Consider the following 27,680-nt stretch of genomic DNA (forward strand, 5'->3'; position numbering starts at 1 on the left):
CAAACAATGCAACAGTGGCCTACATCAACCGACAAGGCTGGACCAAAAGTCGCCCGGTAGCCTTAGAAACTGATCAGCTGATGACCTGGGCGGAGTGTCATTTGTCCATGCTTGCCGCATCGCACTTAGTGGGAGCCGACAAACACGCAAGCGTATTTTCTGAGCCGGCAGAGATTGGACCCCGGAGAGTGGGAGCTCTCAGACGCAGCAATGTGTCTCATATCACACAGATGGGGTCTCCCCCCTCTGGACCTGATGGTAACTCAAAGGAATGCCAGAGAGAACACAGAGTGGAACGGGTCAATGCCCTGGTACTCCTGTGGCCGAGCACAGTTCTGCTATATGTGTTTCCTCCATGGCTTCTGATAGGCAAGGTCCTTCGAAGAATAGAGGTTCATCCTGGTCAGCTTGGTTTGCAGACCTGGTCAAACTGGCAGTGGACGGTCTTCTGTGCCTGAGTCATCTTCAGAACTTTTTACGGCAAGGTCCGATATTTTTCGACCAGACAGATCACTTTTGTCTAGAGGCCTGGCTTTTGAAAGGAGGCAATTGAGGAAGAAAGGATACCAGGAGGATGTCATTGCCACCCTGCTTCAAGCTCGCAAGACATCTATGTCCTTAAGTTACATCAGGGTTTGGAAGGTCTTCAGATCCTGGTGTGGCGAGCAGGGAGTCCTCCCGCGTCAGTTCTCAGTGGCTCAAATTCTGGCCTTTTTGCAAAGAAGCCTCAGTAAGGGCTTGTCGTTTTAACTACATCCGGGTACAGATGGCGGCCTTGGGCTACCTCAGAGGAAAAGTTCAGGGGACGTCTCTTGCGACACATCCTGATGTGGTTCATTTTCTTTGCAGAGTGAAGCACTTGAATCCTCCAGTCCATCCTGTGTGTCCGTTGTGGAGCCTCAACGTCTTGTGTGATGCTCCATTTGAGCCTCTTAAGAAGGCCTCTTTAAAAGACTTAACTCTGAAAACTGTGTTTTTGGTGGCGATTTGCTCCGCTAGGAGGGTATCTGAATTGCAAGCTCTTTCTTGCCAGGAACCTTTTTTTCGGATTTCAGATTCAGGAGTCTCCCTCCAGACGGTTCCTTCCTTTCTCCCAGGACAAGCAGGATGGTAGTCCTCACATATGGGTGATGTCACTGGACGGAGCCCTATCACGGAAAACTTTTCTATCAAAGTTTCTAGAAACTTTGACTGGCACACTGAGCATGCCCAGCATGCCATGATCCCTGTGTCCACAGGGGTCTCCTTTCAGTCTCTTTTTTTCCGTGATGCAGTTTGCCTCGCATTTAGGAGCTCTGTGAGATTTTTCTTACGTTTCTCACGGAAACCCTTGAAGTTTTACTTCACAAATAATTTCCCTACACGGGTCTCCATTCGCATACATTTCATCGAAGCTCAGTGAGTACTATGTCCTGTTTTTTGGTCGGTTCCTGTCACCTCACTAACAGTTCCCCTGGGTTACCAACCGAATTGCGGCCTTCTTTTCACCTCGGTCCGCCCCACGATACCTGCGAGTGTCCTTGCTGTGAACCTCTACTGGGTTCATGATTCCCGTTGCTGCCAGGGCCGCCGTTGATCCCCCGTCGACTCCCCATCGATGCCTCAGGCAATGCCATCGGTGCTCTGTCCATGCCATCGGTGCTTCCATTAATGCCTTCGATCCTGCCATCGATACCTCCATCAATGCCCTCGACTAAAGAAAAATCTCCATACTTCGTGTTCTAAACCAGAGCTCGTAATCCTTGGGCGACAAACAATGCCAAGAGCAGTAGAGGCACTGTGACCATCCATCACCAATGCCATCTGAGACAGCGAGGGCATCTTCCTCTGTGCTGGAGATTGACCGGGCCGAGCACCATGGGAATCACTGGCACGGTGACCGTCCGTCACAGATGCTATCCATGACATCGGTGACATCTTCCTCAGTGCTGGATAATGACCGGGCCGAGCACCGAGGGAAACATTGTTACTGCCACAGTAACCGTCTGTCGCCGACATCATTCTGGACATCGGTGACAACTTCCTTGGAGCTGGAGAATGACTGGGCTGAGCACCGAGGCAAACATAGTCACTGCCATGGTAACCGTCCGTTATCTTCGCCATTCTGGACATCGGTGGCAGTTTACTTGGTGCTGGAGAATGACCAGGCTGAGCACCAAGGGAAACATTGTCACCGGCACCGATGTGGTTCCACATTTGGTGCCGGCACTGATACCGCACTGGCATCAATGTCCATTGAGCCAGTTGCGAAGCGGGCCCAGGTACAAGAGTCTCCATGCTCCTCTGCACCCGAGGCACAGAGGTGTTCCCCACCGACACCAGTGCAGGGTACTGAGCCACCACAGATTCATGTGGAAGTGCCAGTAACGCCTAGCCTGTCTCCCCCTGTAGCTGTGCTACCTATGCCAGCTTCCAGGGAGGAGCTGGACGTCCTCGTCGCCTTCCGGAATCTACTAACACCGGAACCATCGATGTTTGCACCGTTGTGGCACTGCCTCGTTGTGGCACCTACCAACGACAGCCTAAGTCATTGACGCTGACTCATCCTTCTGAGCCTCCACAGACCCCTATACCTATCTCAGGATCCTTGAGGGACGATGGGCACTCTTATCCCACTTCGGCATCGATCCCATCAAGACCTAAGTTAAGGACGTGCCTGAAACCATCCCTTTCGACCTGGTCACTAAAAAGGACCAAAAGTTTCAAGAGGTCGTAATATCTTCCAAGAACCATATTGATGTCACATATTGCAATTTACCAGCTATGTTTGACACAGCACCAAGGGAACCTCTCTGCCATTCACATGAAATTCGAGCAACATGTGATTGCTTCGAAACGTCCTCTCGTTGCCAGCAACAGGACTCCATACTAGATGGAAACCTGGCTTACAGCCTCTGATTTACGGCCCAAAGTCCAAGATAATCTAGCTGATCTGCCATGCACCGCAGATAATCTCTTAATGCACAAGCTCCAGCAGACAGTGGCTCAATTGCAAGACCGCCGCAAGACCCTGAAATAGCTCTCTACGTTTCTTGCAAATCCTCCCTCCTCGTCTAGAAAACCAGCGAAGAGGGATGCTAGCAGGACCTTTTACTGCTCCCGCTCCCGCGTGAGACCAACGGGTATCCAGATCACACCAGCTCCGCCAGTCGGGCAGGCTCCTGGATTAATCTACCTTGCCAGAAAACAGAATGGTCCACCCCACTGAGGACCAGGACTCGGGATACCATTCCCCGGACACAAGGCAGAGGTTTTTAATCTCGCTATTTCCTACTTTCAAAGAAAATAGGCGACCTCCGCCCATCCTAGACCTCACAAATCTTAATTTCTTCAGAAAGAAAAGTTCAGAATGGTGTCTCTCGGCACCATGCTTCCCTTACTACAAAGGGGTTGCCTCTATTCTCTGGACTTTCTATACGCTTCATAGTGAGTCAATAACATTTTCAATACCAAGTTCTGCCATTCGAACTAGCTTCGACAACTTGTGTTTTTCACCAAATACCTAGCAGTGACTGCCGTTCATCTAAAAAGAACAGCAGCATTCACGCATTTCCTTTCCTGGACGACTGCCTACTAAGGAGTCAATCCAAACAAGGAGCTCTAAATTCTCTAAGACTCACTATCAATCCAGAGCAGATCTGGGCACTACAATCGCAACGGCCTTCCTGCCCAACAGCCGCGCAGACATCCTATCAAATTGTCCACATCTCTGCTCGCATGCAACATAGCTTCAGCCCATCAAACTTTCATTCCTGGGCCACGTGATTCCATGATCCACGTCACTCCTATGGTCAGACTAGCCATGAGAAGAACTCAGTGGATTTTAAAATTTCAGTGGCTCTAAGCCATTCCACCGCTTTCGTCCCTGCTTCATATCACCGATCCAGTACCAAATCCTCAGATGATCTTGGCCTTGGTCGCATCCAACTTGGGTTGGAGAACTCGTATCAATACTCTCCAAACCCAAAATGCGTCAACTCCACTCCATAAAAAGTCTCAGATCAACTTTCTGGAGCTTCGAGCCATGCGTTATGCCCTTTATGCCTTCAAACACTGCCTCTCACACAAACTTTTGTGGATACAGACAGACAACATAGTAGCAACAAACAGGGAAGCACAGGTTCTTATCTGCTCTGCCAGGAAGCCGCACAGTTCTGGGCCTGGGCCCTTGCACACTCCATGCATCTCCAGGCTACTTATCCAACAGGCATATTGAACATGCTAACAGACCTTCTCAATCGATGACTCCATCCCCACAAGTGGTCTCTGAATCCATGTGTAGCGAGCAAAATCTTCTAGCACTGAGGTCAACCAACCTTCAACCTCTTGCGTCTGAATCGAACCACACAGTGGACAGATTCTGCTCCCTACACAGGCATTCAAATGCGTTAGCCATGGGCGCCTTTGCTTGTCCCTGCAACAAAGGCCTCTTATAGTCGTCTCTTCCGATACCGCTCATAACCAAAACTCTTGTGAAGCTACAGCAGTACAGGTTTTCAATGATTCTCATAACCCCATACTGGCCTCGACAAGTATGCTTTCCCATACTTCTCAACCTATCACTCCAGGAACCAATTCACCTGCCCACAGGCCAATCTCATAACACAGACTCACTGATATTCTCAGGTACTTGTAGCTTCACGACAACCTTCCACACGTAAATCTTACCATTTGAAATGGGCAAGATTTACCAAATGACGTGCACAAAAAGGTATTGGCCCCTTTTTTCCTGCCCCACTCCATCTCTATTAGGCTACCTTTCGGATTCTGGTCCTCAGACATCCTTCTCATGGGTACATCTCAGTTCCATTTCAGCGTACCACCAGGGAGTAGGGGATGCCCTGTTAACGGCTCAACCCCTCATGAGTCGGCTTATCATGGGTTTTCTACAACTTAAGCCTCCTCTACGATCACCGGTTACGGAATGGGGCCTAAATGTAGTGCTTACAAGGCTCAGGCGTTCCCCGTTCAAGCCTTTGCATTCCTATAACATTAAATTTCTAACATGGAAAATTATTTTCCTCATAGCCATCATCTCTGCTAAAAGTGTCAGTGAGTTACAAGCCCTTGTTGCATACTCACCCGACACTAGGTTCCTCCATGACCGACTGGTCCTCCGTACTCACCCTAAATTTCTTCTTAAGGTGGACACAGCCTCTCACCTTACTCAGTCTATAGTCTTCCCACTCTTTCCCAAGGCCTCACTCTCACCAGGGCGAGAAGGTGTTGCACACCTTTGACTGTAAGCATGCACTTGCCTTCTACCTAGACCGCACTGCAAGTGCCAGCCCTCTATCGCTTAGATAAGGAAGTCCGTCAAGACTCTGCCTTTGGCTAATCTGTCTTGCAAAGCCTTGTTCCAGTATAATCCCCAACTCCTTCCACAACCATCTGCTGTGATTTCATATGAAATCCACCCAACTCTTTGCTTCTTTGACAAAGACAAGCTACGAGCTCCACTGGGCAAACAAACTCTCTCCAGCTAGTTAGCAAACTGTATCCAATTCTGCTATGAGAAAGCAGGCCTTCCTCTCCAGAGGTGACTGCAAGCACATTTTGTAAAGGCCATGGCAACATTGTCCCACACTATCGTTCAGTTCCAATTGCCGATATCTTCTAGGCTGCAACATGGAGCTCTCTTCACACATTCACAGCCCTCTATCGCTTAGATAAGGAAGTCCGTCAAGACTCTGCCTTTGGCTAATCTGTCTTGCAAAGCCTTGTTCCAGTATAATCCCCAACATCTACCACAACCACCTGCTGTGATTTCAGGCTGCCTCATCATTGCCAATAGCACCCCAATTATTGTTCTTGCTGCACGAGTTGTCTGCTATTGGCCTGTTGAAATATGAGTCAGCCTGTAGCTTGCTAATCACCATATGTGAGGAATACCATCCTGCTTGTCCTGGGAGAAAGCAGAGTTGCTTACCTGTAACAGGTGTTCTCCCAGGACAGCAGGATGTAGTCCTCATGAAACCCACCTGCCACCCTGCGGAGTTGGGTCCGCTTACATTTTGTTATTTTATTTTTTGCTTGCACTTTTTTGCTACAAAAGAGACTGAAGGGAGACCCCTGTGGACACAGGGATCATGGCATGCTGGGCATGCTCAGTGTGCTCACTGTGCCAGTCAAAGTTTCTAGAAACTTTGACAGAAAGGTTTTCCGTGATAAGGCTTCGTACAGTGACTCACCCATATGTGAGGACTACATCCTGCTGTCCTGGGAGAACACCTGTTACAGGTAAGCAACTCTGCTTTCTTCCAAAAGTGGTTTCAGCTTTCCATTTGAATCAATCTGTGGAATTACCAGCTTTTTCCAATGCTGAGACGGAACCTTCTCACACGCGAGAATTGAGGCGCTTAGATATCAGGAGAGCCCTTTTGCATTATCTTGACGTTACTAACGCCTTTCGTCTCTCAGATCATCTTTTTGTTCTATGGAATGGCCCTAACAGGTGCCAAAAAGCATCCGTGTCTATTGCCTGCTGGTTGAAAGAAGCTATTGCTTCCACATATATTTGTTGCGGTTGCCCGGTGCCGAAGGGTTTGAAAGCACATTCCACTCGATCACAGGCAGCTTCCTGGGCGGAAAGTCAGTTGGTGTTGCCGTAAGAAATTTGCAGGGCAGCAACCTGGAAGTTTTTGCATACTTTTTCCAAGCATTACCGTTTGGATGTCCAGGTTTTGGACGTCGCCAGTTTCGGCGACAGTGTCATCTGAGCTGGACTCTCAGGATCCTACCCCAGATAGGGCAGCTTGGGTACATCCCAGCAGTCTGGACCAATCCGGGTGCATACAGGGAAAGGAAAATTGGTTCTTACCTGCTAATTTTCATTCCTGTAGTACCACGGATCAGTCCAGATGCCCGCCCTTTGAGGGTTTTCAGTTCCTTAAGAGTCCACTTGCACTGTCATTCGAGTATTTCTTCATTGTCTGGTTATCTTTTTCATTGGAAGGAGGGTACAGGTTTATCCTTATCCTATGCAGAAAGCTCACTTGTTTATAATTACAGCTACTTAGTTCTTCCTTGTCTGTTACTTGACATGCCTGTTCAATAATGTTATACAAATGCTTGGGTCATGTTTATATTGAGGAACTGCAGGTGGCACACCAGGTTAAGAGTGGGTGCCCTCAAAGTTTTTCTCTGTCTCCATTTGCTGGAAGGGAGGCAAAACCCAGCAGTCTGGACTGATCCGTGGGACTACAGGAACGAAAATGAGCAGGTAAGAACTAATTTTCCTATGTCCAGAGTGAACTGGTCTGGTGATGTGTGGGATTCGAGGCATTTCTATCTGCTGTCGTGGTGGGAAGATGTGTATCGTTCCTGTTATGCTAGAGATAGGAATGGGTGTTGTGTTCCGAGTGGACATTGATGAGGGATCCTACAATGGAAAGCTAATGCCATCATTTTTTAGATTGATCCTCATTGGTTCTGTCAGTTTACATTATCGGTCAATTTTCAAGCTCAGCGTCCTATATAAATATTAAACAAGATGGCTGTTTCCACTGTTCCTTCTTCAAGATAGCATGGAGAGACGTTTTCAGTCCTGATATAATGGTATTGGTTCAACGACAAGATACGTATTTTGAGCTTTCAAAAAAAATCACTTTTTCTCAACTTTTTCACAGTAATTTCTCTTATTTCGGCTTTATGAAGAGAACTTGGATTAAGCATATTCAGCATTGTTTATATGATCGGGTTGCTCCTGATGAAGCTTTAATGTGAACATCAGCCGTTGTTGAGCCAGGATAATCTTTTAACATGCATTATTATTTTATTTGCAAAAGAAAAAAAAAAGACTAAAACAAAATCTCTCTTATCTGTAACGCAAATGATGTAGTGGTCCAGGCAGCCCGGTTGTGTAAGGGCATGCCATCAGGCTTGCTGATGCGTAACTACAGTAATTAATAAGCTCATACTGTCAAAAAAATTTGTTAGATGGTAACTGGGTGGTTTTTGGAGCTTAGACATTAAACCATAAATCTCTTTCATGGGAATGCTATAAACTGATCAACAGCAGAAAAGCAAAATGCTAGAAAAACTGTACCTTTTAAAGGGTGTTTTGTTTTTTTTTTTAAATATCCACCCCAGCCACAATACACTTAACCTCTTACACTGCCAATTATGACTGGGGAGTCCAAAGGTGAACTGCCATTATTTGTGGCTGATTATAGGAATCGGAGTTTTATTCATTTAGGGCCCAACCTCTTCCTTCCATAACTTATCTATCACAGTGATAGATAGTATGGGGCCATAAAATGGTGTTCCTGCACCCAAGCCATTGGTGTTACTGTTGTGTGATGGCTGGGATTCCCTCCCACAGGGTGTCTGTCCATTCCCAATCACAGCCAATCCAATGAACAGAAGATGGATCCACAAATCAAACTGAAATCTGCACACCACACACAGCACTGCCACAGGAACAAACCATGCTCGATAGAGCTGTGCAATTGTAAAAGTAATTCATGCACAGACCCTATAATTAAAATAGCTATTGTGAACCTAGATCTTATTTCAGGATGCAGAGAAGTTAGTGTAGGAATCATTTTTGTAATTAAATGAATTAATATTTTAGAACTCAGTTTGGCATCAGAACAATTTTACAAGCTCAGGTAAAAGAAAAAATGAAAAAAATATTCTCCCAGGACAAGCTGGATGGTAGGCTCACATGTGGGTGACATCAAAAGGATGGAGCCCAAATCACAGACCGCCTTTTGTCAGTCTCTTTTTTCCGTGCGGCAGTAGCCTCGCAGATTTCTGGAGTTCTGTGAGCATTCTTCACAACTTTTTCCTCACGGAAACTTATTTAAAAAATTTCCAAATTTTTCCCCATCCCAGGGTCCCCCATCGACCGCCGACCTCTGTTGACTCCAGTAAGTTTACCTTGTCCTTTGGTTGGTTCCCGGCGGTGCTTTCTTCAGTGCCCGACGGCCACAGACTGCACACCACTTTTTCTTTTTCAAAAAAATGGCGACCGGGTACCAAAAGTGCCCGAGGACCATGTCCACACCCTATGTGTCTTGTGCTTGGGGCCTGCTCATGACGGCCAATAGTGCACTAGTTGTGCCCAGATGATGCCAAAAGGCCGCAGGGCCCGCTTGGAAAAGATGGAACACCTTTTTAAGAGAGTGTCTCCGTGTACTCTAGCCAAGGCTACACTGAGTCGAAAGCCTTCCTCTTCAATGATTCCGTCACCATCGAAGTCTCAGCGCCATCGAGACACCGGTGCTCTTCACGTTCGAAGGCATCAACAGCTTCCTCCTCGGTGCTGGAGAAGGACTGGACTGAGCATCAGGAGAAACACTGTCACCGCCATCAACCTGACCCTTCTTCCGATGCTGCCGGCAAGCCATCGGCATCGACAGATTCACCAGCCAAGAAGTGCTGGGGAGAAGGGGCCCCCATCCCCCTCTGGACCTGGGACACCGAGGCATTCCCCACCAGCACTGGTGCTGGGAGCCGAGACTCCACTAATACATGTGAACCCTCCGGCAACGCCTTCTGAGTCTCCAACCCCGGTGGCTGTGCTGCCAATGTCAGCCTTCCTGGAGGAATTGGACCGGATGGTCCAAGAGGCAGTACTTCAGGCACTTCAGGGATTCCAATCTCCACCAGCACCGGCTCCCATGCCAACACCTGACCCAATGCCTACCATTCTGGCTCAATTTCTCGAGCGCCTGGATACCTTAATCAGTGCATTGTCGTCAGTGCCTGTATAGTTTAGCAATTGGATAGAAGAGGGATTAATTATTGACCCTTTGTATAGTATACCCAAGGAAGTAATGGCAGTTCCAGTACATGAAGTGCTCCTTGATTTGTTACAAAGCACCTGGAAGCATCCAGACACACTTCCACCAATGAACAGAAAAACTGATGCCACCTATCTGGTCCAGACAGCTCCGTGGTTTCTAAAAAGCCAACTTCCCCATCAATCTGTGGTCATTGAGTCTGCCCAGAAGAAAGCCAAGAGATCCTGGCCTCATTCTTCTGCCCCTCCAGGTAAAGAACATAAATCCTTGGACGTCTTCGGACGGAGAGTCTTCCATGGTTCTATGCTGATGGCACGTATAGCAGCTTATCAGCTATACATGATTCAGTACTCAAGGAATCTTTGGAAGAAGGTCCAAGAATTCGCTGAATCATTACCAGATGAATATCAAGAAGGACTTAACACAATCCTTCAGAAAAGGACGCGATGCTAGAAAGCATGAAGTTAGGGCAGCATATGACATCTTTGAAACTGCCTCAAGAGTATCGGCAGCAGGAATAAGTGCCAGATGCTGGGCATGGCTCAAGTCTTCTGACCTGCGCCAGGAAGTCCAAGAAAGGTTAGCAGATCTTCCATGTACAGGGGACAACTTATTTGGCAACAAAATTCAGGAAACAGTGGCGCAACTAAAAAAATCATCATGACACCTTACGTCAGCTGTCCACTGTCCTCTCAGACTTCCCATCTACCACCAAGAGGTCTTTTTGACAGGATCATAGGAGGTTATCCTACAAGCTACATAGGTATTACACACCTCCATCCCATACTCGACAACCTAGACCTTCCCAAAGAGGCCAGTCTAGACAACCCAGGGCCCCAAAAGCCCAACCAGCCCCACAGACTGGTCCAGCATCAGGGTTTTGACTCCTTGCTAGAGGGCAGAAATCAATCCCCACCTACCACACTGATTCCAGTAGGAGGCCGTTTGTGCCTCTTTGCCAACATATGGCACAAAATTACAACAGACCAATGGGTCCTGTCTGTGGTCACCCACGGTTACCATCTGAACTTCTTCTCGCTACCACCGAATCTTTCACCATGTCCAGCGTGGGATCTAACCAAACACACTTCACTTCTCAAGACAGAGCTCTCGACCCTCCTGCAGTCCAATGCCGTCGAACCGGTACCTCGGCTGCAGTGAGGTCAAGGGTTCTACTCTCGGTACTTTCTAATTCCAAAAAAATCAGGCGACATTCGTACTATTTTGGACCTACGCGCCGTAAACAAACATCTTCGCAGAGAAAAGTTCAGAATGGTAACCTTGGGTACTTTGCTCCCTCTACTGCAGCAGGGAGATTGGCTTTGCTCTCTAGATCTTCAGGAGGCTTATGCCCACATTGTCATATACCCTCCTCAACGAAAATACCTCAGGTTTGTAGTAGGCCACAATCATTTCCAATACCGAGTGCTGCCATTCGGCCTAGCATCAGCACCCCATGTATTCACGAAATGCCTGGCAGTAGTCGCAGCTCACTTACGACAAAACAACATCCACGTCTATCCATATCTAGATGATTGGCTCCTCAGAGGTCCATCCCAAGAGGAAGTGCTCCACTCCCTCCATTTCACCATCAGCCTACTACAATCCTTGGGGTTTCTAATAAACTATACCAAGTCACATCTGACTCCATCACGCACCCTCCCGTTTATCGGAGCAGATCTAAACACTGCCCAAGCCAAAGTGTTTCTCCCAAAGGACCGGGCACACGCGTTATCAACCATGGCCAAAGCACTGCAGATTCGCCAAACCACTATAGCTCGTCATCACATGGCGTCCACGGTTCATGTAACCCCAATGGCTCGACTAGCCATGAAAGTAATACATTGGACTTTAAAGTCCCAGTGGTCACAGTCAAATCAACACATGTCCTACATTGTCCACATCACCAACCATAAGAACATAAGAAATTGCCATGCTGGGTCAGACCGAGGGTCCATCAAGCCCAGCATCCTGTTTCCAACAGAGGCCAAACCAGGCCACAAAACCTGGCAATTACCCAAACACTAAGAAGATCCCATGCTACTAATGCAATTAATAGCAGTGGCTATTCCCTAAGTAAACTTGATTAATAGCCGTTAATGGACGTCTCCTCCAAGAACTTATCCAAACCTTTTTTGAACCCTGCTACACTAACCACATCCTCTGACAACAAATTCTTGAGCTTTATTGTGCATTGAGTGAAAAAGAATTTTCTCCGATTAGTCATAAATGTGCTACTTGCTAACTTCATGGAATGCCCCCCTAGTCCTTCTATTATTCGAAAGTGTAAATAACCGATTCACATCTACTCGTTCAAGACCTCACATGATCTTAAAGACCTCTATCATATCTCCACTCAGCCGAATCTTCTCCAAGCTGAACAGCCCTAACCTCTTCAGCCTTTCCTCATAGGGGAGCTGTTCCATCTCCTTTATCATTTTGGTTGCCCTTCTCTGTACATTCTCCATCACAACTATATCTTTTTTGAGATGTGGTGATCAGAATTGTACACAGTATTCAAGGTGCGGTCTCACTATGGAGCGATATAGAGGCATTATGACATTTTCCGTTTTATTAACCATTCCCTTCCTAATAATTCCTAACATTCTGTTTGCTTTTTTGACTGCTGCAGCACACTGAGCAGATGATTTTAAAGTATTATTCACTAGATCTTTTTCCTGGGTGGTAGCTCCTAATATGGAACGTAACATCGTGTAATTAGAGCAAGGGTTATTTTTCCCTATATGCAACACCTTGCACTTGGTGCACATTAAATTTCATCTGCCATTTGGATGCCCAATTTTCCAGTCTTGCAAGGTCCTCCTGTAATGCATTACAATCTGCTTGTGATTTAACTACTCTCTGAATAATTTTGTATCATCCACAAATTTGATAACCTCACTCTTCATATTCCTTTCCAGATCATGTATATATATATTGAAAAGCACCGGTCCAAGTACAGATCCCTGAGGCACTCCACTGTTTACCCTTTTCCACTGAGAAAATTGACCATTTAATCCTACTCTCTGTTTCCTGTCTTTTAACCAGTTTGTAATCCATGAAAGGACAATGCCTCCTATCCCATGACTTTTTAGTTTTCTTAGAAGCCTCTCATGAGGGACTTTGACAAATGCCTTCTGAAAATCCAAATATACTACATCTAACGGTTCACCTTTATCCACATGTTTATTAACTCCATTAAAAAAAATGAAGCAGATTTGTTAGGCAAGACTTCCCTTGGGTAAATCCATGTTGACTGTGTTCCATTAAACCATGTCTTTCTATATACTCTACGATTTTGATCTTGAGAACCAGTTTCATCTCTCACTAGCTTGGTGGATACAGGAGTCCAATCTTCAGATAGGACTACACTTCCAACCTCCACAACCTCAAATTACTCTGACAACAGATGCATCCAACCTAGGTTGGGGGGCCCATGTCAACAACCTCCAAACCCAGGGATCCTGGACCATAGCAGAAGCAAGGCACCAGATAAATTTTCTGGAGCTCCAGGCAATCTAGTATGACCTCTTCGCTTTTCGGGATTGCCTCTCCAACAAGGTAATCCTAATTCAAACGGACAACCAGGTAGCAATGTGGTACCTCAACAAACAAGGGAGCACAGGCTCTTACCTGCTATGCCAGGAGGCGGCGCAGATCTGGGCCTGGGCTCTCTCCCACTCCATGCTACTGAGAGCGACCTACCTGGCAGGCGTAGACAATGTGATGGCGGACAACCTCAGCCAGATATTTCATCCCCACGAATGATCCCTAGATCCCACTGTAGTGAACAAAATTTTTCACCAATGGGGCCGCCCACACATAGACCTCTTTGCGTCAATTCACAACTGCAAAGTCAACAACTTCTGCTCTCTACACCGCAGCCACGACACACTGCCACGAGATGCCTTCGCCCACTCGTGGGCAAGGGGTCTTCTATAAGCCTACCTCCACTTCCACTCATCAGCAAGATTCATGAAGTAACGGCAGGACAGGGGCACAATGACCCTCATAGCTTCTCACTAGCTGCATCAGGCTTGGTTTCCCATCCTACGCGACCTCTCAGTACAGTAACCAATTCGCCTGGGCACAGATCCAACTCTGATAACGCAGAACAACGGACTGTTGTGTCATCCGAACCTTCACTCCCTGTCTCTGACAGCATGGATGTTGAAAGGTTACTACTACAATAACTTAATCTCTCTGACAGTGTGTCCCAGGTCCTCATAGCTTCATGAAAGCCTTCTACTAGAAGATCTTACCGTTCCAAATGGAAAAGATTCTCCTCATGGTGCACCACAAAAGAAATAGATCCCTTTTCCTGCCCCATAACAAGGTTCCTGGACTATCTATGGTACGTTTCCGAGTCTGGTCTGCAGACTTCTTCCATTAGAGTCCATGTCAGCGCCATAGCCGCTTACCACAAAGGTGTAGGAGATGCCCCGATCTCGGCGCAACCCCTGGTAGGGCGCTTTATGAGAGGCTTGCTCCAGCTAAAGCCTCCACTGTGTCCTCCGGTCCCGGCATGGGACCTCAATGTTGTGCTAGCACAGCTCACGCGATCTCCGTTTGAGCCCCTGCACTCCTGCGAGCTTCAACATCTCACTTGGAAAGTCATCTTTCTAGTTGCTATAACATCAGCTTACAGAGTCAGTGAGCTACAGGCACTGGTAACATACCCACCATATACCAAATTTCTTCATGATCGTGTGGTACTCCGCACTCACTCTAAATTCTTGCCAAAGGTAGTCTTTGATTTCCACTTAAATCAGTCTATAAAACTTCCTACTTTTTTTTCCAGGCCTCACTCACAATCAGGTGAGCGGGCTCTGCATTCCTTGGACTGTAAACATGTGCTTGCCTTTTATCTGAACTGCACTGCAGCCCATAGGAAGTCCACCCAACTGTTTGTCTCCTTTGATAAAACCAAATTGGGAGTTCCAGTGGGCAAGCAGACTCTGTCCACCTGGCTGGTGGACTGTATTTCCTTCTGTTAACGACAAGCAGGCCTTCTCCTACAGGGACGCGTAAAAGCGCATTCAGTAAGAGCCATGGCAACGTCAGTAGCGCACCTCCATTCTGTACCTCTGGCTGACATCTGCAAAGGTGCCACGTAGAGCTCTCTCCATACATTTGCAGCTCATTATTGTCTTGACAAGGCTCGCCGGCAAGATTCCATCTTTGGCCAGTCTGTCCTCCATAATTTATTTCCAGTTTAAATAACCCAATTTCCTACCTACGACCCACTGAGAAACTCAGGCTGCCCTCAGTCCCAAAACCACCCCAGTTGTTGTGCCTGTTGCAAGTTGTTGGGTGTTTTTGGTTCATTCTATTGAGGCATCCTGTAGCTCGCTATTCACCCACATGTGAGGATTACCATCCTGCTTGTCCTGGGAGAAAGCAGAGTTGCTTACCTGTAACAGGTGTTCTCCCAGGAGAGCAGGCTGTTAGTCCTCACGAAACCCACCCGCCACTCTGCGGAGTTGGGTTCACTTACATTTTATTATTTTATTTTTCACTTGTACTTTTTGCTACAAACAAGACTGAAGGGGGACCCTTGCTGGATGCAGGGTTAGTGGCATGCTCAGTATGCCAGTCAAAATTCTAGAAACTTTGACAAAAGTGTTCCGTGATTGGGCTCCATCCTGATGATGTCACCCACATGTGAGGACTAACATCCGGCTGTCCTGGGAGAACACCTGTTACAGGTAAGCAACTCTGCATTTTTTATGAACCATTCCAGAATGATCTTTGATTATCAAATAAGCACACTCAAGGGCAATTAACTAACAACCACCAATACACATTCAGATTCAGCTTGAAGACAATTTCAGCTACCACTGAAGAAAATTCTAACTACCTAGCAGATAAAGAGAATCATACAGAAACAGCAAAGTCATCAGGATCACTGTATCAGAGTGGAAGACAAAGTGATAACGAGCTAGCTACAATAGACTTGAACAGACCATTGCCAAAAATCCCAAGTGAAAACAAATTAATTTCGGAGGAAGAGGCTAACAGAGTGGAGGAAGTAGTACCAAGCACTGTTGGCTATTACAAGGTAGGAAGAGAATGATTTAATGTCATTTCTAGTATCTGTCTAGCACTAGTGTTATCCTGCCACACATGGCCCTTCCATATGCATACCAATGTGCAAACTGATTTGGGGCCAGTTTCATGTAGCATTTTCCTGTACATAATCACAAATGGGTTACTAATAAAGATAAAAATCTTTTCAGCTGGCTGGATCTTTTTATTCGGCTAATTTGCATGCAGGCCCCACCTGCGTTTTTGTGGTTTAGCAATGCTTTTGTTTTAAACACTTTGCACCACTAGCATTTCTTGCTGTTCTGCCACAGTCTGTGTTTTCATTTTTTTTAAGTCAATAGCCTTTATTTCTTGATGTTTTGTTCTCTGTTTCATACAGTTAATGTATTGTTTCTTTTACCATAATAATGCATGAGACTCCTTGTCCCCTGTAAGTAATGCATTAGCATAGAGAAAAATTATGGCCCTATAGCTTTGTAACTGCTGTGAATTGCATTTACCTTACACATTTAAGCATTTACAGGAGCTGTTATAAATACCAAAAGCTTCAATTTTCTGTGTGAACTGATGCTGACTTTTTCCAGAATTATTTGTGAAGTCAAGCACTTCAGCAGCAAGATGACATCTGCCACCATACACTCTTATATATGCATAATTTCCAGTTCCCGGTACATACCCAAATTAGTCCAGACTCCTGGGTATTGCCTCCCTTCCAGCAGATGGAGATAAAGTTTTGCTGACACTGCCACATAACATGGTATGCCACCTGCAGTCCCCCAGTATTTCTCTGTCTCCAGAAGATGGGAGATGTGCAAAACTTGCAGTCTGGAAATTATTTGATTTAGATTTTTTTTTTATAATTTTATTTTTAATTGCATTTCATTTTATTACAAACAGAATAATATCCATAGGATGAACCCATCCTATAAAAAATATATAAGAAAAACTAGAGAACAAATACAGCTAGTATCATATTGGAGCTGATTTAAGAAGAAAGAAGAATTTCCACATAGAAACTATGTTGTCTCCCACATTATTTTTACATTTCCCCCCCTGTCAGTTCCTTAGATATCAGGAGCGTGCATCCAGAAACAACCTAAGTTTTTCTGGAGAATTGAAGGCATATCTATTGTCCCCATGTTTAACCAAACATTTACATGGATATTTTAAATTAAATTGTAATCCTTTTTGCAAGGCTTCAGCTCGCATCTCAATAAATTTCTTCCTACGCAACTGAGTTGTACGAACAACATTTGGAAAAATTCGTACGGGATATCCATAAAAGTCGTTCTTTTGATGTTTGAAATGAGTTTTTAATACCAAATCTCTTTCTAAAGAGGAAGAAAATTGCACCAATAAAGTTGCCCTTTTATCAATTTTTGATTCGAAAGATTTTTCTAAAAAATCAGTTAAGTTTAAATCCATTTTACTTTCCTCTTTTTTTCCCTCCTCTGATATTTGTTGTTGTAGATAATAGGATTTTATTATTTTTGGTAACGAATTTTCTGAATACTTAAGTATGTTCTTTAGATAACTATTGATCAAATCTGATGATGTTGATAAATGGGTTTTGGGAAAATTCAAGAACCTAAGATTTAATCTTCTGTTCTGATTTTCCAGCATTTCAATTCTCCCCTCATATTCCTCAACCGATTTAACCAAATTTAACTGAACATTATGGATATCTCCGAAATTTTTTATCAAATGTTACCATTTTTCCCTCCAATTTCTCGATTTTTTTCTTGTGTATTAGTATCTTTCTTAATTGCATCCTGAACAGTTACCATAAGGGTGTTTATTGACTTCTGCATATTTACCATCATTATACCCAGTTCTTCTATCGTAAACGTCTGGGGCACAATTAAAGAAATACCCCCAATGCCTAATGCACTCCCCTTTTCTCTACTCTGTTCAGGGTTCCCCTCATCTCCCTCTATTATCACGGATACTTTATCTCTGATGTTGTTTATATTCTGAGTATCTAATTCAGACAATCTAGAGAGATTCATTTCATCACCAGAGTTTTTTGTGGAGTCTACAGATATAAAATGACTTCCATTCGGTCTCATAGAAGGTGGGTCTGGTCTCTCAGGGGCTCCAGGAGTTAAAGACGTTTCTGTGGCCAAATGAATCAGTTCCTGCTCCTGGTCTGAAACATTAGCGGCCCTCACTGGAGTGGTGGGAAGTCGCCGTTTCTGTTCGCTGGTGAATATCTGTGGGTTGCCGGAGCAGCCCAATTGAACTTTGTACCTTAATTCAGCTGTCAGCTGTAAATTCTTTGGAACCCTTCGACTAGCGGCTATTTCCTGCATCCGGGTACTGACGCTGCCGACGGTGACGTCAGGAGGAGGAGCCGGGTAGGCATAAAATCGAGCCTACGCCGGTGGGAAGTCGCCGTTTCTGTTCGCTGGTGAATATCTGTGGGTTGCCGGAGCAGCCCAATTGAACTTTGTACCTTAATTCAGCTGTCAGCTGTAAATTCTTTGGAACCCTTCGACTAGCGGCTATTTCCTGCATCCGGGTACTGACGCTGCCGACGGTGTCGTCAGGAGGAGGAGCCGGGTAGGCATAAAATCGAGACTACGCCGGCGCGACGTCTAAGCCGTGCGCGTCCAAGGGGCGCGCGACTTAGCCCGGCTTTGCCCGGATTTGAACGATTTGAGCGGAACACCAACGACCAGAACGGCCCTAGAGACAACCAGCTAAGTAAAATTTTTGTTGTCCGTCTGGAAATAGCTCCCGTTTAGGTTCAACTTCGCCATGCCTCACACCAAGAGGAAGGCGAAGCTGAGAGACAACGTGACTGTATCAACGCCTAATAAGTTACTACAGCCTAAAATAGTGGAGTGTTTCCAGTCAGCTACCACAATATTTGATTTAGATTTAAAGAAGATTCCTGGGTGGGTGGCAGGTCCTGGTGGGGCCACCCCTCCCAGTACTGAGGAGGACGAGCAGGGGGTTGGGGACCCTTATATAGCTTGGTCCTTTCGCCAGCAGGGGTAGATAGCCGGTGGAGCCAATTTTCTCCCATAAGAACATAAGAAATTGCCATGCTGGGTCAAACCAAGGGTCCATCAAGCCCAGCATCCTGTTTCCAACAGAGGCCAAACCAGGCCACAAGAACCTGACAATTACCCAAACACTAAGAAGATCCCATGCTACTGATGCAATTAATAGCAGTGGCTTTTCCCTAAGTAAACTTGATTAACAGCCGTTAATGGACTTCTCCTCCAAGAACTTATCCAAACCTTTTTTGAACCCAGCTACACTAAATGCTCTAACCACATCCTCTGGCAACAAATTCCAGAGCTTTATTGTGCATTGAGTGAAAAAGAATTTTCTCCGATTAGTCTTAAATGTGCTACTTGCTAACTTCATGGAATGCCCCCTAGTCCTATTATTCGAAAGTGTAAATAACCAATTCACATTTACTCGTTCAAGACTTCTATCATATCTCCCCTCAGCCGTCTCTTCTACAAGCTGAACAGCCCTAACCTCTTCAGCCTTTTCTCCCCTAGGAGGACTGGTGGAGCCTGCTGCCCTTCTGTAAAGGAGGTAACTTTAAAATTAAAAATAAATAAATGTTCCTTTTTTTTCTTTTTGGTAGCAGTTTTGTTCCAGGTTGGAGATCGGGGCAGCAGCCTTGCAGGAGCTCCACTATTGAGCAATGTTTTGGTCCTCCTGAAGTCCTCTGAGCGCCTGCCTGCACACATGATTGGGCAGGCTGCAGACATGCCACAGGGCAGTAAATGCTCCACAAGCAGCTGTCCCGGGCCGGTTTCTGTTCCCGCTGCCTCTCTGGGGGAGAGCGCAGCTTGGAAATGGCAGCAGCAGTGGCAGGGAAGCAGCAAGAGCCTGGAAGACTCGCAAGTGAATCAGGTGCAGCAGCGGGCCCCGATTAACATGGGAACGGCAGCCATTTTGTCTTCTATCGCGGTTGCTTCAGAAGCTGCAGGGGGAGGAGGGGGATCTCCTCCACAGCTGTCTCTGGCTGATCAGAGGCCCATGTAGGGCCGGGGGGGTCCAGGGGACTCAGTCGGGGAGGATGAGGACCTCCTAGGTGAGAATTCTGATAATCCTGCAGCTTTTTCGTCAGATTTTGTTGTGTTGCTGCACAAAGCATACCTGGCCAGGAAAGCCATAGGGCGCCGTGTTGTGAGAAGGGTCGATGGGCCCACGATCCAGGAAGAGACCCAGAATTTCGTGGGCTAATGCTGCGACAAGGATTCAGTGAGTCCTTGGTAGGTCTACACAGTCAGATATGGTGGATGAGGCCTCGGAGGATTCTGAAGATGGGGATCCTCCAGCAGAGAATCCTCCTGAGGCGGATCCTTATCCAGATGGACAGGATCCAGAAAAAGGGCTGGGACAAGCCCCAGCTGTTGAGGGGGAATGATCCAAAGGTGGTTCATCTTTACCATATGGAAGAGCTGTGGCCCCTGATCTCCTATGTCCTTAAGGAGCTGATGATTAAGGTTCCACAAGAAGAATCTTATTAGGAGCAGTTGGATCCAGTCATGGATGGCTTAAGAAGTCCAGTGAAAGCTTTGCCCTTTCATAAGTTACTCAAGAAGTTAGTGGTCAGGGAGTAGGATATTCCGGAGACTGGCTTGAAGGTCAGCAGAGCAATGGATAAGCCAGAAGTTCATCTCAAAAAGATTTTTGAGGTGTCTGCCTATGGCATACGTGCTTTGGTTTGTAGCAGTTTTATGCTTCAGGCTGGTTTACGTTGGGTGCAGCAGTTGCAGGCCAAAAAAGCAATGTCAGCATCAGAGGCAAAGCAGGCCAAGCAGCTAGAGGCGGTAGTGGTCTATGGAGCAGATGCATTATATGACCTCATCAGACATTCCTGTAGAACTATGATGTCAGCGGTCTCGGCCAGGAGACTTTTTTGGTTACAAACCTGGTCAGCAGAAGTTTGGATCAAGCCTCATTTAGGAGTGTTGCCTTTTAAAGGGAAGCTCCTTTTGGGGGAGGACTTTGAAGAGCTCAAGAAGCATCTAGGTGAACATAAAGGGCATAGATTTCCAGAGGATAAGCCAAAAGGGGGAAAAGATTCTTTTCCTACAGTTTCTCGCTTTAGGGTGAATAGACATTTTTGGCAGAATAGGGCTTCGGGGGGAGCCCAGAGGCAAGGCATTGGAAGACAGCAGTCCTGGAACCAGTCCTTTCGAGATCGAAAGTCAAACAGAGATGATTCCAGCCAGGGTGCTGGTGGAGCCAAGTCCACCCAATGAAGCGAGGCTGGTCCACTCATCGGTCCCAGCTGGGGGGGGAAGAGGGAGTCAGTTGACTTTTTCTTTTTTTGCAAGGAGTGGGCCAAGATCATGATGGACCTGTGGGTCTTAAGTGTGATAATTAATTAATTAATCTTGTTAATTGAACCTCGGTATATAAAAGTTATAAATAAATAAATAAATAAAGAGAAGGTTATGCTTTAGAGTTTGCGCATCCACTAAAAACTTGTTCATAGTCTGCCCCTTACGCTTCTGTTGCAAAAAGGCAGGTGGTACAGGAAACCATCAACCGCTTACAGATGCTGGGAGCCATTTTTCCTATTCCCGCGGGGGACAGGAAGGTATTCCATTTATTTTTGTCCCAAAAAAGAGGGGACCTTCCACCCGATTTTGGACCTAAAAAAGATCAATATGGCTCTCAAAGTTCCTGGTTTTCAGATGGAGACTCTGCGGTCAGTCATTGCAGCGGTGCGCAAAGGGGAATTCATGGCTTCTCTGGATTTGACTGAGGGATACTTACACATAACGATCCATCCAGATCATCAGAGATTCCTGAGGTTCATGATTCTTGGGACACATTTTCAATTTTGCATCCTTCCATTCGGGAAGGGTGCAAAATTGCTCCAAAGGACCTTCACCAAGATGATGATCATGGTGGCGGTGGCTCTCCGAAAGGAGGGCATCCTTGTTTACCCATATCGGACAATTGACTTATTTGAGCGAAAGCAAAGGTCCTTTGCAGACAGGCAGTGGCGTTGGTGCTACAATGGTTGAGATTCCTGGTTGGGTAGTGAATCTGTCAAAGAGTAATCTGACCCCCTACTCAGGTGTTGGAGTTCCTGGGGGCGGGTTTCGACATCAGGATCGGAAAAATGTTTCTCACCAGGGAACGTGTTTGCAAATTACAGAGGCAGATTCTCAATTTATTGGACAGAGTGGTCCCAGGGACTGGGATTACCTGCAGATTCTCGGTTCCATGGCCTCCATTTTGGAACTGGTTCCTTAGGTATTTGCTGATATGAGCCCTTTGCAGGAGGTGTTGCTTTCCTGGTGGAATCCATTTGTCAGAACTGTTTCATCTGTCACTACCTCTTACAGAGATAACCAAGTCCAGTCTCTCGTGATGGTTTTGATGGGACCACTTGGGTTATGAAGTAGACTTGGAGGTTCTGAATTGGATAGTAGTTACCACCAATGCCAGTCTCCGGATGGGGAGCTGTATAACAGACTCAGTCGGCACAGGGCCAGTGGTTGGCCCAAGGGACATTGATTGGCCCAAGGGACATTGTCTATCAATCGCTTGGAGATGAGAGCGGTGAGGTTTGCATTGCATGCCTTTCTTACTCTCTTATTCGGACGACCAGTAAGGATCTTGTCAGACAATGCGACAACGGTGGCTTACATCAACCGACAGGACAGTACCAAGAGTCGGGCAGTGGCTCAGGAAGTCCAGTAATTAGTTTGCTGGGCGGAGCAGCATCTGACGATAGTGGCAGCATCTCACATAGCTGGGATAGACAATGTGCAAGTGGATTTTCTCAGTCGGCAACAACAGGATCCCAGAGAGTGGGAGCTGGAGGAAGCAATTCATCTTATCCATTGCAGATGGGGCTTGCCCCACATGGACTTGATGGCAACTCAGAGAAATGCAAAAGCACCATGCTTCTTCAGTCAAAAAGGGAATGTGGAACAGAAGGGGGTCGATGCCTTGGTACTCCCATGGCCGCAGGGCATTCTTCTGTACATGTTTCTGCCATGACTGCTACTGGGCAAAATTTTGTGGCGAGTAGAGATTCATCTGGGAGAGGCAATTCTAGTGGCACCGGAGTGGCCTCAATGGCCATAGTTTGAAGATCTAGTCAATCAATTGGTGTACAGAAGGTTGTATTTCCCCATGCCACCCAGCTCTCCTTCCACCATTGCAGCTCAGCCATCTACCAAAGCTTCTTCAGCAATGTCCCATATTTTCAGATCAGGTGGCTCACTTCTGTTTCACAGCTTGGCTTTTGAGAGGAAGCATTTAAGAGGGAAAGAGTATTCCAAGGATGTCATTTCTATTCTGCTGCAAGCTAGAAAGACTTCCACATCCTTAGCCTATGTGAGGGTGTGAAGTGTTTGAGTCTTGGTGCGCAGAACATGGAGTTGAACCTACTTGGTGGCATACATTTTGACCTTCTTACAGTGAGGGTTGGTGAAGGGTTTGGCCTTTGCTAATGCTGCACCCTGAGGGAGTTAAAGTGCAGGGAACAGCCTTAGCAGCACATCCTATGTGGGGCATTTGCTCTGGGGGGATGAAGCAGTTGCGTCCTCCAATACGGAAGTTATGTCCCCTCCTGGAGCCTTAACTTGGTCCTTAAGGGGATGTGTGCGGCTCCATTTGAGTCTCTTAGAAGGGCAACTATGAAAGATCTTACCTTAAAGGTTATTTTTCTTATGGCAGTTTGTTCCACTAGAAAGGTTTCGGAACTTTAGGCTTTGTCATATAGGGATCCTTTTTTTTAACAATTCAGGATTCTTGTTGTGTGCAGTCCCTTCCTTCCTGCTGAAGGTGGTGGTGTCGTTCCACTTGAGTCAATCTGGAGCTTCTGGCTTTCCCAAACCTGGATGTGGCAGCACCTCACACAAGAGAGTTGAGACTCTTGGATGTAAAGCAGGCATTGTTGCAGTAGCTTAAGGTCATTAATAGCTTCCAGCTGTCGAATCATCTTTTTGTGCTACGGCATGGTACAAAAAAAGGGACATAAGGCTTCAAAATCCACCATAGCACAGTGGTTGAAGGAAGTGATAGATTCGGCATACATCTGTCAAGTCGTCCTATCCCTGAGGGTTAACATCTTACTGTAATCAATCACAGGCAGCATCTTGGGCTGAATGTCAACAGGTATCACCACAAGAGATTAGTAGGGCAGCTACTTGAAAATCATTGCACACTTTTGCCAGACATTTTCATCCAGATGTCCAAGCTCCTGAGGATCTTTGGTGAAAGTGTACTTCGACCGGGAGTCTCACAGTCCCAACCTGTTTAGGGAAGCTTGGGTGCATCCCAGGAGTCTGGACTGATCTGGGTACATACAGGGAAAGGAAACTTGGTTCTTACCTGCTAGTTTTCGTTCCTGTAGTATCATAGATCAGTCCAGAGTCCCACCCAGTTGATGTGGGGAGAATTGGAGAGGCCACTCGAACTATTATTGTAAATAGGCTGAAGAATGGCACATGTTTTGTTTGGTTCCTCATGTTGTTAAGGTTTTTTCCATTATAAGGTTCCATTTCCTACTGCTTGCTCAGGGGGAAGTGATTGTTACTAGTAGATATGTTCTTTGGTATCTTGGCTTGGATACCAGTCAATACGGAGGGACCGCAGATGGCACACCAGGTTATATGTCAGTGTCAGCAAAACATTCTCTATCTGCTGAAAGGGAGGCAAAACCCAGGATTCTGAACTGATCTGTGGTATTCGAGGAACAAAAATTAGCAGGTAAGAACCAATTTTCCTCCCCCCCCCCTGAAAAATTATGGCTCAAGGGTTCCATTTCTTATTTGAAAAAAAAAAAATTTTTTAATTTAAAAAAAAGTGTGACATTTGAAAATGCTAGTTAATTTTCCTCTTTTGTTTTCTAGTTTTGTTCCTTATTCTTTGGAGCAGTTTCAGCCAAGCAACAAGATGACTTCAATCAGACATTGTGTAGTTTGGCAACAGCAAGCGACAATGAAGAGGAGTATTTCAATAGCGGGCAGCTCTCCCAAACATTCTAGTGTCTATACCAGTGAACTGAAGGCAGTTTATTTGGTTTTATTTAATGTGTATTTGAATATATGGCTCAGTTGAACATAGAGCTTTCCCAAGTTTTATAAGGAAATCCTCCTGCTGAGACTTTTCTTATTTACACTAATCTGTGTCATGATTTACTTACATACTCTAGTAATTTGAAGACATTTGTCAGATTTTTTTTTTTTTTTTTTTACTTTTGCACTAAGGATATCTATTCTACTTCTAGCACAATTCAGCCGAACACTTTCTTTAATTTCAGAAAACAGAAGGGTGGTTTTTCCAGTTGTGAAATGATCTGAATGTTGTTTTTGACAATAAATATCATAAAAAACTAGACTTAAGTGGAATGAATTTTCACTACTTCTCATTTGACGTCTTTGCCCAACTGATTTGGCCATTCAAACTAACTGCAACACCTACAACTTATTTTAACTGCATCTACTTTATGCTGCCATTAGACAATGCTCTTCCATTAAAAGCACTTGGGAATAGCTTGCAAGCTTTGCATGTATAGTGAAACACAGGAAAGAAAACATGTTACTTATAACAGTGAGTACGCAGTGAGTCTATTCACTAACACTCCAAAAGCATTCCGCCCCCCAAATTAAAAAAAAAAACTTCCTTACAAGAAATGTTTTTGCTGAAAGCTGCATGGACAATTAGTACCTCAATAGGGATTATTGTGTGCAGCATCTAAGACTTTGGCTGCTCAAAAGTCATACCCATATTGTAAACTAAATTAATTGAAGGTGCAGGTTAGGTACTGATCTACTTAAGCTTTTTATTTAATTGCAGGAAAGGATCATTTTCAATTCCTCTTTAGTTCTTAACCTCATTCTCAACAATTATCTATCCTAAGTTGAGCATACCATAAAATTGATGTCCTAGTGGTCTGGAAAATCAAAATTGTGGAGAACGAAGGTAAAAAAAAAAAAATTTGATAAAAAAAATTCTGTAGGATAGAGTTAATAAGGTTCTGGTGCTTAGGAATACAACTTATCTAAACTGGTGTGTGTGATAAAACAAAACCAAAATGAAAATAAATATTACATTCCATTTAACTTGTGTCTATTTAGGGACAGATCCAATGCACAGTTTGAAATCCAAAAGCCAAGAGAAAAGAAAATGAAAATGAAAATTAGATAAATTGCCAGATCAGATAAGCAAAAAATTAAGGTTCTGATTCATGAAGCTGTTTTACTATAGACCCACAATGAGAAAAGCTTTTGTTAATTAGGTCCTAAAAGTACATTAAATTATATGATCATTCTAAATCAGAATCTTTAATTGAAGATCATGTCATTCTTCCTTTCAGACATCCTGTGATTGAGAATACATTTTGCATCATTTATTCATATTTATATTATTAACTGATTGAATAGTCAACTCACAGAAGAAAGAGGACATCTATAACCAGTTGAATTTTAGCCCAAAGACTCATTTCCTAGCGTGTAGCAGATGGACTCAAAACAAATGGGTATTGTGTGCTCATGCTAGCAGTTGGAGACGGATCTGACGTCAGCACGGGTACATATACCCCCGCAGGAAGTGTAGCAATTCAGTAATTTCCGTCTCCAAAGCAGTTTGGAGCTACCTCACGCTCGCCGAGCGTGTTTCCAAATTCTAACGACTAAATTCCTAGAAGAAATCTATTGAAGCAAGCCCCTCACTCCTGTGATGATACCAGGAGGTCCCTCACACAGTTGAGTTTCCCGAGCTGACTTCCGTGGTCCCTTGGAAGCAAGAGCCTCGGTCCAGTGGCCGGTTCACGGCAGGGACCTAGCCCCCGAGTGAGAAGGGCTCGGGCGCGGCTTGGCCCCCGAGCGAGACGAGTTCGGGCTCGGCCTGGAGGCAGACTCGGTCCCGGCGTGGACTTGGTCCCCGAGCAAGACGGGTTCGGGAGCAGCCTAGAGGCAGCAGGCGCATTTCCTTATGTGCGGCGGTTGAAGGTACTCTCCCCCCGCAGCCGGAGACCACCCGAGTCGCAGCCGGAAAGCGCCGAAGACAAGGTAAGGCGTATATCTTTATTTGGTCTCAGAGGAAGTGTGGATTCGCTGGGCCTGCCTACGAGGCAGCACGCCAAGGAGGTCGCCATATTTGCCTGCCTACTCATCTTTGCCGTTGAGCGCACGTTGCTAAGCTGAGCGCCCGCGATAGGCGCACGTTGTTAGTGCACGCGATAGGCGCACGTTGTTCGCGCATTTATAAGACGCCCGTGGATAGGCGCACGTGTAAAGGCGCACATTTATAAGACGCCCGTGTATAGACGCATGCTGTTAAGCACTCTTGTTAGGCGCACTTTATTGGGCGACACCGAATTTCAGGCGAATGGAGCATAAGAGACCCCATGCGGCCGCAGGGCCAGCACCTCCAGAATCTGGCATGAAAGCTCTAAGCCTCTGCTCAGCATGCAACCTCAGAGCCACACAGAGCGAGGGAGCAGACTCACTATGTGCCCAATGTGAGGAGGCCATGGGAGTTCCAGGACAGGACCGGCCCCAGCCCAGCGGTTCCTCAGTGAGCACACCGGACTTAGCGGGCCACGGCGAGCAACCAGGGAACCCGAGAGACCTGGTGCCCCTACGGCCAGATCCGGCTTCGCTTTCCTGGGTGGAATTATTCAAGGGGATTCACGCCTTTGTCCAGATGCAGTCTGCTCCTCGAATGGGTCTTTCCGTCCCGGTTGATCCGGTACCTGGCCCCTCGAGACCTAGGCGCAGCCACTCACCTCCCGACAGCCCCGATTATGGGGATTCGGATTGCTCCCAGGATAGTGAGGACCGCCCCCGAGGAGGGTGAACTGCCCTTGGAGATGGAGCCATATCGGACCATGAGGCGCTTCTTTAGGAAAGAGGATCTTTCAGGCCTGGTCTCACA

General features: G+C 46.0%; 1 protein-coding gene across 3 annotated transcripts in view; it reads left to right on the top strand.

Annotated features, from left to right (window-relative positions):
• RAD9B (RAD9 checkpoint clamp component B) overlaps positions 1 to 25,137 on the top strand; it is a 255,439-nt gene extending 230,302 nt beyond the window's left edge. For 2 of the 3 annotated variants that reach the window (XM_029572041.1, XM_029572042.1), the window contains 2 exons: positions 15,561 to 15,810; positions 24,653 to 25,137. In XM_029572041.1, coding sequence (XP_029427901.1) covers positions 15,561 to 15,810; positions 24,653 to 24,787 — 385 coding nt within the window. In that variant the 3' untranslated portion in view covers positions 24,788 to 25,137. The remainder of the gene's footprint in view (positions 1 to 15,560; positions 15,811 to 24,652) is intronic. The other variant, XM_029572043.1, reaches the window with a different exon arrangement.
• The last annotated feature ends 2,543 nt before the right edge of the window (positions 25,138 to 27,680 follow it).

This window comes from Rhinatrema bivittatum, chromosome 11, assembly GCF_901001135.1.
Source record: "Rhinatrema bivittatum chromosome 11, aRhiBiv1.1, whole genome shotgun sequence".
NCBI classification, from domain to species: domain Eukaryota; kingdom Metazoa; phylum Chordata; class Amphibia; order Gymnophiona; family Rhinatrematidae; genus Rhinatrema; species Rhinatrema bivittatum.